The following is a 12,477-nucleotide window of genomic DNA, read 5'->3' as shown; positions in this document are numbered from 1 at the left end:
GGTAGATAAATAGATAATGCCGCAATTCCACGATACTAATCAACTAAAACTGCCCATCGGGATGCGTTTTTAGCCTTCTGTTAGAGGCTAAAAACTGCTGGTACTGAGTTCTCCGGTTTCTGGTCCTCTCTAAACACTAGACAGTCATAAAAGTCAGCTCACACTCCCGAGGTGCCCGGAGAGCTGGCCCTGCCCCTTCTCAGGCTTGCGCCCTGCCTCTCCCTACTGGCTCCCCCATTTTAAAGCTGAGTGCCATCTGGGACCGCACAGTCCTGCGTCACAGATGTGCAAATGCTTGGTCTCCAGGCAAGTCTTGGTTTCCTAAGGTCTTACAAATCCTCCCTGAACGCTGGCCGTCTGCACCTTACCTAGCCAAAAAGAAAGAAAAGGTAAAATAAAAAACAAAACAAAATTCGAGCAAAACAAAATCAAATTTAATGGTCTTAAATGCAAAAGTAAAAACAAACAAAAAACACAAAAAAGCAAAAGAAAATTAACAGAACAGAACAACCCAAAAGTCAAGGCAGTTATGAAGAGAACTTGGGAGGGTTAATCTTTAAAACTACAAATCAAAAGGGCATTTTTTTTTTCGTTCTTGTTAATAGATAACTGGCAAGGAGTAAGTACTTTTCTGCTGAGTGTTCATACGAAAGCAAAGTTTCAAAACAAAATCTGACTAAAATAGAAAAAAAAACAACAACAACAACAAAGTCTAGCGCTCACGAGAAGGGATGCGAGAAATACAATGCTCAAATGTTTCCGGGGTCGTAAAATACGCAGCAGTCTTCCGCACTCGCGCTGTGTGAGGTGCGCTGGGGGGCTGGGGACGCGGCAGGGCACCGCGCGTGCCTGTGTGGGGACAGAAACTCGGGATGTCCGGGAAGCGAGCCTGGAGCTAGGTCTGACTGGGGAATATACTGGAGTTTCCCTGAAACTCTTTGGTCCGTTCCCACTGGCGCCTGGGCTTTGGGAGACGTGTTCGTGTCCTTCCGTGGAGGGCCCAGCGTGCGGCCCCCTCCCCGGCGGTGGCTGCCCCAACCCCGCGGGGGTCCGGGGTGGGGGTGATCTGGGGGAGCAGGAGGTGGTGACGGCACCTGCTTGGGAAAGCAATTTCCCGTCAACCAAAAGCAGAAATCGCTTACAAATGGTGAAGCGGCTGAGGAAAGCACACACTCAGCATCTGTCTAACATCTTTAGTCTGGAAACTAGAACTAAAAGGTCAGGTCTTTTTTTTTTTTTCTCTCCCCCTTTTCCTTTTTTTTTTTAATCCAGTTTGCGGAGACACCGAATGAAATGAGTGTTAGACAGTCTTAGAGGGTAAAGCATGCTTCAGGTTCACCACCGTCCCGAGGGACTGGTTAGTCAATGCAGTCTACTTAGATTTCTGTTTAATATATATTTTAAAGGAAATAACTTAAGAAACTTAAATTGGTCTAACATTGTGGGATTTCAAACATTTGAACATGTCGGTTGCATCCCCGAGTATAAAAACCTCTTCACTTCTCATTTAGACTAGGACAAACACTTGTGAAAATTGGCGCAAAATGAGTTGTACACTAACAAAAAAGTTTCAACTTCTTCACTCTTAATTATCTATTCCGTACAAAAAAAAGCATGAGCGAGTTATTTGTGGGACTTGTTGGTTTTGAAGGAAACCTGTAAGATTTTGTCCCCCAGGCGGTAGCCGTTCAGACTTGCTATGGCCATGGCGGCTTCTTCATAGTTTGTCATGGTCACAAAGCCAAAGCCTTTGCACTTGTTGGTGTTGAAGTCGCGAATCACTTTCACATTGGTGACCGCCCCAAAGGGGCCAAACATCTGCCAGAGGATCCCCTCATCGGCGTCCTGCCCGAGGTTGTAGATGAAGATGCACCAGCCCGAAGACGCGTTGCTCGGGACATTGACACCAGAAAGCCCACTCATGTGATCTACACCCATAGGGGAGAACCTAGCAAACAGAGAGCACAGCACGCAGGTCAAGGTCATGCAGGCCGGTGCGCCCAACGGTCACGAACAGGCATTCGATAGTGGGAAGGAGGCTCCTTGCGCTGCAGACAGTGGACTCTGAGGAGAGACACTGCCTGCACAAGGTCAGATCCTCAACCAACTGCCCTTGGAGCCGTGCTCCCTCCAGCACCTTCTATCGCTGGGGGCGGGGGGCGGGGTGGTGGGTCCCAGGCTTCCCACATCTAAATGCCGGAAGCTTCTCCACGTCCTCTCGGGTGTCGTTGCACCCTCGGATCTCCCTGGAGGAAGCGTCACCCTCATACTCCCTGCCTCTATATGTGTCATGTGGGTGGGGGAGGGGCAGGGACAGGGTTGGTTTTTTTTACTTTTCTTTTTCCAAAATCTTATCATGCCTTCATCTTGGCTGCCCTTGTTGGAGGGTCCCAGGGAAGCACACCCACCCCCTGAAGGGCCACCACAGGGCACAGGGAATTCCTTCCCCTAGCTCCAGGGGACCCTCCGCCACTGGCTCATAGCATCGCAGAAGGGCCAGGGCCCAGAGTGACGCCTGTGGACTGCAGGTGCGCCCAGCTGTACGCAAAGTGTGGGCCTCTTTCCAAAGCAATGCTTTCAGCTGCATAAGCCTTCTACCAACGTGTGGCCACTGCGGTAGGAGGAAGGGAGAAGATCCCATCGCTACTGAAGCCACACGGCCCTCTGAAACGTTTCGGAAACGAAAAAGGAACGCTCTTAGGGTCAGTTTAAGACTACTGAAGTGTGACAGAATGCCTGGGGGGCCACACCGTGCAAGAAACATGACTTGCCTAAAAAAAAGCCGCGGGGCTGACCCAAGGGCAAGCAGGTGCTTTCAAATGCCACCAAACAGATTAATCCTTCTGACAGACGTTAAGGCAAGACTGACGGACTGGCTCCCCAGGTGCTGCCTCCTTATCCAGGGGGCCTCTTCAAGGCAGGTGTGAAGGAATGAAGACACGTCCCTGGCCATGGCTTTGAATGTACGGAAGTAACTTTAATCAGCCTACACCAGGATGTCAGAGTTGCTTAAATGACTCAAGTGGCTTGTCAGTGGTCTCGAGTTGGCCTGCAGCCATGGCCACGAGGGCCCTGAAGCGGGGGTGGGGAAAGGCACCCTTGTGTCTGTGGGACATTAAGCCAAGTTGGTTTTCAATAAAAACTGGAAAGAGGTTTTGACCTTAACAGACCTGTGCCTGCCTGCCCCCGTCCGGTTTTGTGGGAAGCCAAACATGGGTCCGATTACAGTTAACCCGAATCTTCATGTACCTGTTATACTGGAAATAACCTGAGACCTTATTTTACTGTCTTCCGTCGATGTGGTTCTCATTCCTATTAATTATTGTTAGCTGGTTTTTCTCCTGCTAATTGGAGGGGATTTCTTCCATCCTGACTACAATGAAAACCACCTCCCATTCTTTTCTCCGATGTACGAAGGAGACCTGAGCCTGCCTTTATTATTTGGGGTGCTTTGCTGCTGCGAGACGCAGACTGCACACTGTCCCCTCAGCTGGGCCTCTCTCCCTCCTGCTCTCATCTTCGTCTGCCTTCCGGGGGCCGGTCTTTCCTCGCACCTCCCCCGCCGCCCTCGCTTCCCTTCGTCTCTTCTCGCTGCGAACCTCTGGCTGTCGAGACCCCTTTCCTGCCCGGCCAGCAGTGCTGGCCACTCTGGTCCCCTTTCTTTTCTGTTCCTCCTTCCTGTGACCAGAGTCTCCCCTCCTGCTGCACCCTCTCCCCTGCTCACCCAGGCTAGTTGCTGGGAACCTGAACGCTGCCGTGCACACATCCCACCAGACCAGGGGTGACACAGACTATGTCAGCTGATGCTCGAACATGGATTTAGCTCGCTTCCGTCCCAGATGTTCCCCTGGCCTTTGTCTTTAAGCTAGAAAAGCCAATGGGGGAAGGCTAGCTCTAGAGCCCGAGCCAAGCTGCGAACGTTGTGTTACTAGCTACTGAGGACAGCGCCTCCCAGGAGGCGTCTGTGCAGCATGTCGCCCAACCTCACTGTTTAGGACAAAGATGGGGAACTGGCAAAGCCGCAGAGATGAAGATCCCTAACAAGCCTGACGTAAACCCTCCTGCCACGGCTGGAGGTTTTGACAAAAACAAAACCCAAGTGGCCCGTGCCACTTGTGAGGCAGAACACGCCTGATTTTGGAGCCCAAGTTCCAAAACCCTCATTGTCTCTGTTCTCCTAGATCCTGGCACCTGGAGTCATTTTCGGTCTGGAAAGGCGAAGGAATGTCAGAAAACCATTTGCTTCCAGGGCAGGGCTTTTAACCAGAAGCCACGTGGTATTTGGAGATGCAAGTGAGCGCCCAGGTGAGGGAGGGAGGGAGGGCTGCCTGAGGACTGGGAGCCAGGGGGCAGCTCTCTGCTAAGCACAGCTGAGGCGGCATCTTCTGGCTTCTACACTCACAGGCTGCGCTTCGGCCAGTGACACCAGACCCTGGGGTGCTATGCACCTTGCCCCCCTATAGGGAGGGGTCCTGGCCGGAGACAGAACCACCTTTCAGATTCCACTTTAGACAATACTCGGATGGACACTAACGCCTTTCATAAAGATACCATTGATGGGGGCAGGGGCGTGGAGACACGTGGTGTCTGAGCGCAACCGTGTGACCAGCCAGGGGGACCCAGCTGGCCCACAGTGGGAAGAGCCCGGTTGGTGAGAGCGCCGCCTGCCGACCCACCTGAATCTCTGCGCCTGGTGGTGGACGGGGCCTCCGAAGCGTCTGGCCGGCGAGTGGTAGAGCTGGGAGAGAAGCGCCATGTTTTTGTTCTGGTTGGGGTTGGCTGCAAACTTCACTGTAATGGGCTCGGAGGAACCTGGGGGTTTATGACCATTGAAACTGGTAATTGCCTCTTCTGCTTCCGAACGTTTGTCAAACCGGATAAACGCAACCCCTCTGGACAAACCTTTTTAACAGACCAACAAAAACGGAGTTAGGCGGGAAGATGCGAGGATTTTTAAAACTGAAAAGCAAAAGTCAAGTCAGTCAGTCTGTGTGGTTTCAAATCAGATAACGTGGCAAACAAGAATAAAGACTAAATGTGGAAACGAAAGGACAAACTTAAAAAAACGATGACCAGTAAGATTAAGGTTTCAGACTTTCTTCTGAGTCGAAGCAGCAACTACACAGTCTCGGTGCCCATAGACATTGTAGTGACAGATGTCCCAGACAGATACCCCCGATTGCTCTCTGCGCCCACCAGGGAGGGTCTGCGGGATTCTCCCTACGCTCCGGGGCCCTGCGGCCTGCCCTGTGAACAAGGAGCAACGGTGGCTTGTGCAGCCCAGCCAGAGGCTGTCCTCTTCCCAGCCTGCCTGAGTCCCTCTCGCTTAGTCTTCAGTTCAGGGAACAAGCCTCAGCCCACAGCCCTCTCCTCCTACCCTGACCTCACTCACCTTCTGGATCTTCCACTGTAAGGTCCTAGGACTGCCTAGAATGGAGGGAAGCCGCTTACTCTCCCTCAGAAAACTGCCCAGAGGTGTGCTGCCACCTGCCCGCAGACTCCTCACAGGCCGGAAATCCCTGCCCAGGGCCCACGCCACCCCTGTCCTTATTCTAGGAGGGCTGGGGCCCCCTGCCCTGGCATGCACCATCTCTTGCCACCGAGTCCGAGCCACCTGAAGTCAAGCCCTGGTTCCCTGCTGTAACCCGATCCCTCGACAGAGCAAGAATGTGGACCGGGACCAGGCTGCCTGAGACCTGGGGCCCCGCGGAAGGTGTGGTCAGCCCAGCACGAGTGCGAGACCCGCGCAAGGCAGGCAGAAGAGGGCTCGGCCGCCCTCCACCCTGATCTGTCCACGCTCTAGGCCTGGGAGGAATGAGGACAACTGTCCCTTGCAGAACTAGAGGAACAGGGTGGGGTTGGGGAAGAGGACCAGCTCCTTCTCCTGGGGGAAATAGGGGTCAGGTGTGAAGATCAAAGTGCAGCAGAGAGGTGACAGGAGGGCGAGTCCTGGATGTGCCTGGGGACGGAGGGGGGGCTACAGCAGACGGCCCCATCCTACACACTCTTGTCCTCACCGCTGGTCACAGCCTGCCTTGAGTCACATTTCCTTCTCTAGACAAAGGCCTTCGGCTCCCAATGAATGACAATTACCAAAGCAGGATGGCCCAGGGCCTGGGGGTCAGCGAAGTGAGCACAACAGACGCCCCCCACCTCCACCCCAGGCACCTCCATCCCCGCAACTTTCCTTACCCTTCCTGCAGAGTCCCACCAAGTGTCCCACGATGGGCACAGGGGGTGGGTCTCCCCAGCTGGCCCAAGGGCTGCAGAGGGGCACAGTGAGGCTCAGGCATGCCAGGTGGAATGCTGCAGTGACGAGTGTCACGGTGAGGCCTGGCCACCCACCATGCACCTAGAGTCCCATGCCTGGGCCTGACCGGATGCGGTGCTGTGGGCCCCATCCAAGCGGCCAGACAGCAGTCAGAGAGCCTCGGGCCAAGGATGCTCTGTTTACAGCTGTAACGTCCAGCGGACACTCCATGGGGAGCCTGAAAGCACGTACCCCAGCTCGCCCAGCTGGAACCCCTCCCCCCACAGTACAGCGCCCTGGGAGGCCACACGGCTGCCCCTAGTGGCCTCAAGGCTGCCTCCTCCTTGACTCCATGATCTTTTAAATGTATATAGATTTAAAATTCACACAACCAGAGACACTCATTGAATTAATGAGATCTGACCCAGCAATTCACATGAATACCAAGAAAATTCTAGAGCCTCAACTCATTTTCCAATTCCAGTTCAGAAGGAACACCTAAAAACACACACACTCAACACACACTGCTTTTATTTACTCTTGAACGGCACAAATGACAGCTCTGACAGCCAGCCACCTGAACGGATATTAACTTCAGGCCAACAACGGACAGCTGTAGCCAGGGCCCCGGCGGGAAGCAGCCCTCGGGGAGACCGTTCCATCCCAGTGATAAGGAGCTCGCGATGGAACAGAGAGCAAGTGTGTGTGTGGTGTGGCTTCCCAGTTTGGTTTTGTAAAATGGCTTTCAAATGGAAACGGCCCAAGTGAAACGAAGACCACCCAAGGGAAAAAACGTTAGCGTGAGGGGGAGCACGTTCACTCAATGATCCGATGAGCAGACGCCCTTTGAAGGGGCCCCGTGGTTTTTTCCCTGTTTTTAGAATCAAGAGCAGAGGTCAACAAATGGCATGATCTCCAGATGAGTAACCTATAGGGTTAACAATGAAAACAGATGAGAAAACACAGAAAATGTAAGAAGTAAGTTCTGTCAGCTATTAAGCGTTGCCCTCAGCGCTGCCCCGTCCCTTTAACGCTCCAGGGCACATCACACAAGGCAAACGACCCGCTGAACAAACCTGGCAGCGTCACTGGTCTCTGCCTTGGCCCCCTGGGACCCCCTGGGTCCTGGTAGAGAGGCCTACTGAGTGGCCACCTCTGGAGCAGAGGTGGGAATGGAAGCCCACAGTCCTGGGGCTCCACCTTTCTAACTCCTCAATTCACCACCCAGGGCCAGGGCAGGGCTGTGGACAGGGAGCCCTGGGGACTCCCTCACGGCACCCCTCCTTCTGCCCCTCGCAAAGATTCTGAAGACAGTCCCTCTGCTGAGCAGCAGAGGCTGGTGGGATGCCTGAAAGAGCAGGACATTCCCATGGACGCCACCCTGAGGTCATAGCTGAGCCTGGGGGGCAATCCCGGGGTGCCCACAACGCTCTAAGAGACACCAGCCCTACAGAGAGAAGGGAGGCCAGATGCCCCACAAATGGCTGAGGGCAATTGTCTGCATAAGTGACCTCCTCAGGGTGGCGGGAGCCCCTGGGGAAAGCTGGACGGCCAGGGTGGGGGTGTCCCTGGAGAAGGCAGCTCCACTCAGTTGTGCCCGGCTGGAGAGAGACAAGCAGAGGCGAAGTGGTATGTGCGACACGTAGAAAAGGATGGCCACGGAAACAGAATGTGGAACAGCGTGGTCACACCATCCGGGGCCCCAGGCAGCCCACGCTGGTGCTCCTATGCAGGTGGGGCTGGGGGTAAACACGTGCACTGACTGGCCCACTGCACTGTTCTTTCTCAACTGGCACTTGAAGGTGAGGGAGGGGGGGCTTCAAGGACCACGGGACAGTGTCCTGGTGCGGACCAAAGGGGTTGATACCATGTAAATGGGACCCTCACCCCCGCCGCCATGCCTGACCCAGGGCACAGGTGCAGAACAGAGGCCGCAGTGTGGTCCCTGTCCCTCCGGCAGAACCAGGCGTCTGGGTGGGCATCCGCACCAGGCACGGGGCTCCCCGGTGACAGTGCACCTCGCTCCAATGCCCCCCTCCCACTCAGGCCCCAGGGCACTCGGGTTTACCCCCTGGGCCTGAGCTCAGGACCGCAGCCCCAGAAGCAGGGCCAGCACGTGCAGGGCGGAGCGCGGAGAAGGGAGGGCAAGTGGCGAGGCTGCCACCCCAAAGTACACAGCTCAGGGGGACAAGGAAAATGTGCGCATCTCCACCCCCATCTGTCACAGGCCAGGAAGGCCCAGCCCACCCACGCTCCGGGAGCTGCTCTGCAGCCTCCGGGGGGCACTGCTGGCCTCTCGGAAGGGAGGTCACCTCGAAGTCATGGCTTCCTGTGACCAAACTACCCTGTGTTTGTTTTCTGTTTTCACACCACAGCCGAGGGCATGGGGAATGCACTCCACTGGAAGAACATGAACATCAAACGCAAATAATTCCGATGGCTTCTCGAAGCCCCATGAGTGGTCTGTCAGCAGATTCCCACCCCGGGAGGGGAAGAAGCCGAGGAGTGCTGCAGCAGACTGGACCAAGCTCACCGCCGCCCAGACAGAGCCATGCACAGGGCTTAGCAACGAACGTCCCGAGCCCGGTGCCCAGGCCTGTGGGGCGGATGGACTGCACCGTCAGCACCGGGCCCCGCCTCGTGCGACGGGCCCTCCTGTGGGGGCAGGTCCCGGGCCTCCCCTCCACTGTGCCTGACGGCCTCACACAAAGCCCAGAGCCCAGGCTGCTCACGTCCCGGGCGGAGAGGACCTGAGAGGCGCTGGCGAAGTGGCCAGGCTGGTCAGTGAGGGGGATTCACTGCCTGAGGCTCTCTGAGCTCTGAGCATGCTATGAGGGGGACAGCCACATCATGGGGACGAGGACGGCTCCTCAGAAGCAGCCACTTGTGGCTTTAGGCCAGTGGAAAGTGGGGGCTCCAGGTCATGAGTGCAGGCTGTCCCACACTGCACCCCGAGTGCCTGCAATAAGCAGCGGCCAATGGCCCACTGGCGGCCTTTCTGCCCACTTAGGCCAGGCTGGGCCATCTGGGTGCCCAAGGAAAGGTGCCAGGAGTCTTATTTTCACCACACGACGCACAAAACCGCACTTGACCTCCCCAGACTCGTGCAGCAAAAGCCAGTGTCCGCATTCTGGTTCTGTGCTCCCTGGCGGAGCAACACTGACGCCGAGCGTCAAGCTGCCAGCCGTCTCCTTGGCAACGCTGGCGCCGCCTGGAGGGGAAGCCCAGCCCACACGCGGGCCACCCCCCCGTACCTGTGGTCTGGTCCACGAGCACCCGGGAGTTGATGATTCGCCCGAACCGAGAGAACATGTCCTCCACATCCTTCTGGGTCATGGTCCTCGGGAGCCCGCTGATGTACAGGTTGGCGTCTTTGATGACCTCTGAGCTGGGGCGAGCATACGACACCTTGAAAACAAAGGTGGGCTTTGTTCCTAAGCTGGGCTTAGGGCAGGTGTGTGCTCAAAGCATTGGGGAGGCGGGGTTAGATATGGGGGCATGAAAAAGCCCCCCTCCTGGTGAGAAGCTGCGCCAACGCTCACCATCTGTGACACTGCGCCCGAGTAGCTCACGCGGGCCAAGCAGCGAGCCAGATGGACGCCCTGCGGCCTTTTCTCACCTGGACTTCACACCCCACACCGAGGCAGACACAGTCTTAGTTCTCACAGCCGAGAGACTGAGGGCCACGGTTGGCTGCAGACAAGGCCAGGACTCAACTGCAGCTGTCTCTTCTCCTACTGTGGCCTCTGCCTGCTCCCAGGGATAGGACCCAGTCCTGCCTGTGAAGAGCCCGAAGGAGCTGCCACCTGCCAACAGGCAAAGCTGCTACTGGAGCCCATAGGGGACCCCGGGGTCTGGGGAGTCCGCCGTCCAACACTTGCTGTTCGACGTTAAACGACCCCATGCCTTTTGGGGGTTTTGCGGAACTGAATAAAGCCTGTAAGGAACGTCTGCTGGGCTGAGATACGCGGGAGGCCGCAGGGGCCAGTGGCAAGCTAGGCCTTCGTGCCTTCCCAGGCCAGGGTGACGGCCGTGGACGGCCATGGGCCATGCAGGCCAGGAGCAAAGGGAGGGGCGCCCGGGTGCCTCAGTCGGTGAAGTCGATTTCAGCTCGGATCATGATCCCACAGCACGACACAGAGCCCTCTCGCCTCTGAGCTGGAGGAGCCTGGAGCCCACTTAAGATTCTCTCTCCCTCTACCCCTCCCCTCACTCATACAGGGACACTTGGGCCCTCTCTCTCTCTCAAAAATGAATGAATGATGAATAAATGGAGGAATGAGACTAAGGTCACACCCCTGCTGGGAAGGAGCAGCTGGGACACAGGGCCCCTCTGTTTCTAAAGGGGCGGCCTGAAGGGACAGGCCTCAATCACACCCAGTGGAGTGAGATCTGAGTCAGGAGGCTGGGGAATGAGAAGGGGAGGAGGATCCTAGAGAAGTGTGTTCTGGAAGGTGAGGGACTGAAGCCTGTGCACGATAATGCTCTCCCAGAGGGTCAAAAGCTGAGGAGACGAAGAGCCTGAGACCATAACCCAGGAGCAGACACAACCTCTCAGGTGTCACCAGGCAGCACGAGGTACAGACAACAGGTGTGTTCTCACTGCAATGCTCAGGCCTGCCAGAAGGGGCAGAAGTGTGGTTCCTTGTGCCAAACACACCAGCACGCCCTCCCCTCCCGCCGCACCCCTGCATTCATGTGCTTGTTGAGTCGGAATCTATGACAGTCCCTAGGAGGCAACAGGAGACACAACCTTTGCCAGCAGAGCAGGGTGTGGTCCAGGGGAAGAGAGAACGAAAGAGAAATTACATGGTGTGGTCAGAGCCCAGCTTCCCCCGAAGAGGTGCGAGGATCGTGCAGGTTGAACGTCAGAGGAGTGTGAAATGGAAGTGGCCCCCATCTGATCGGGAAGATGTCCCAGAGCACTAGGGCCCATTGGGGACAGACGGCCTCCACGCAAGTGGGGCAGATGTGGCACTGTCCCCTGAGATAAAGAGGCCACTTTGGCCTGTGGGGTCTCCCTGTCACCCTCCACAGAGGCAGGTGGCTGACCAGTCAGTCGGGGCTTGGTCACCCTCCTCAACTTCCAGAGAAGGATGTCACCTCTCACATCTAGGCCTAAACCCTCCAGGTCTGCATCAGCAGCCCACAGAATACTCCAAACTCCTGCCAGAGAGTGTGGCTGCAATTTTTGGCTGCCCCATTTTACCAAAGGCCCCAGGCAGTGATGTTGTGTTTCGGGCAGGATGGCTTAAGGGGAGGCTAGGCCTCCCAGGGCCATCTGGTCTGGCCCTTTGCAGACCTGTCTGGATGGGGCTGTATCTGGGGTCGCCCTTGGCTTTTAATGAAGGACACTGTGGGCAAGAGCACCCCCAGCCCAAGACCCTGGCACCGGGGAAGCAGTGCAGACACTGGTACTGACATGACCCTCCCTCAATGAAGCCCCAGAAAGAAAAATGCATTCTCCAGCCGAAGGTGCTTCGACTCCTCTGACACCAGGTCCGTTGAGGCCCCTGACCACCAGCGCAGCTTTCCCTCCTTCTCCGGCCACTATCAAGTTCCGAGGCTGGTCGGCCTCCAAGGAGACGGCACTGGAGCACCTGGTGTTCCAGGGGCTCCATGACACGGGGTCTCAGCATCACCTGCTCCTCTGTCGCAGGCAGGGCTTTTCGTGTCACGTGCTCAAGAAACCTTCCTATAAAGGCTAAACTATGTCCCCCAACAAATTCCCATGTCACAGTCCTAACCTCACCCCGCATAGAAGAACGTGACCCTACTGGGAAAGAGTTGTCACAGATATAATTCATGAACATGAGGACATGCCAGAGCAGGATGGGCCTCAATCCAGTAACTGCGTCCTCAGAAAAAGGGGGAATTTGGACAGAGATGCGCACAGGGAGAATGCCAGGCGAAGCTGCAGGCAGAGGTCCGGGTGACGTTTCCATGAGCCCAGGAACGCCAGAGTGGCCGCAACTCCTGGGCCAGGGGACAGCCGGGGACAGACTCCCTCCCAGCCTCAGAAGGAACTATCCTGGCCACACCTCAATCTCCGGCGTTCGGCCTCCAGAGCTGTGAGCATGAATCCCTGTTGTTTAACAACCACCCCAACACCGTTTGAGGTGCTCTGTCATGATAGTCCTAAGAAACAAATCCACCGGCCCGACCACCTGATTTGCCCCAGAGCCACACTGGCCCCCCAGGCAGTGCCCAGCCCCCTCCACCCCCGC

The 12,477-nt window shown here is 56.3% G+C and overlaps 1 protein-coding gene across 1 annotated transcript in view; it reads right to left on the bottom strand.

Annotated features, from left to right (window-relative positions):
• Window positions 1-412: 412 nt before the first annotated feature.
• Window positions 413-12,477, bottom strand: part of ELAVL1 (ELAV like RNA binding protein 1) — a 37,379-nt gene continuing 25,314 nt past the window's right edge. Inside the window, exons 4-6 of the mRNA XM_077745686.1 lie at window positions 9,505-9,658; window positions 4,677-4,902; window positions 413-1,948 (exon numbers count right to left, since the gene is read on the bottom strand). Of these exons, the coding sequence (XP_077601812.1) occupies window positions 1,624-1,948; window positions 4,677-4,902; window positions 9,505-9,658 (705 nt within the window). The 3' untranslated portion in view covers window positions 413-1,623. The remainder of the gene's footprint in view (window positions 1,949-4,676; window positions 4,903-9,504; window positions 9,659-12,477) is intronic.

This window comes from Crocuta crocuta, unplaced genomic scaffold (genome assembly GCF_008692635.1).
Source record: "Crocuta crocuta isolate KB4526 unplaced genomic scaffold, BGI_CrCroc_1.0 scaffold650, whole genome shotgun sequence".
Taxonomy (NCBI): domain Eukaryota; kingdom Metazoa; phylum Chordata; class Mammalia; order Carnivora; family Hyaenidae; genus Crocuta; species Crocuta crocuta.
This window is presented reverse-complemented; position numbering and strand designations above follow the sequence as displayed.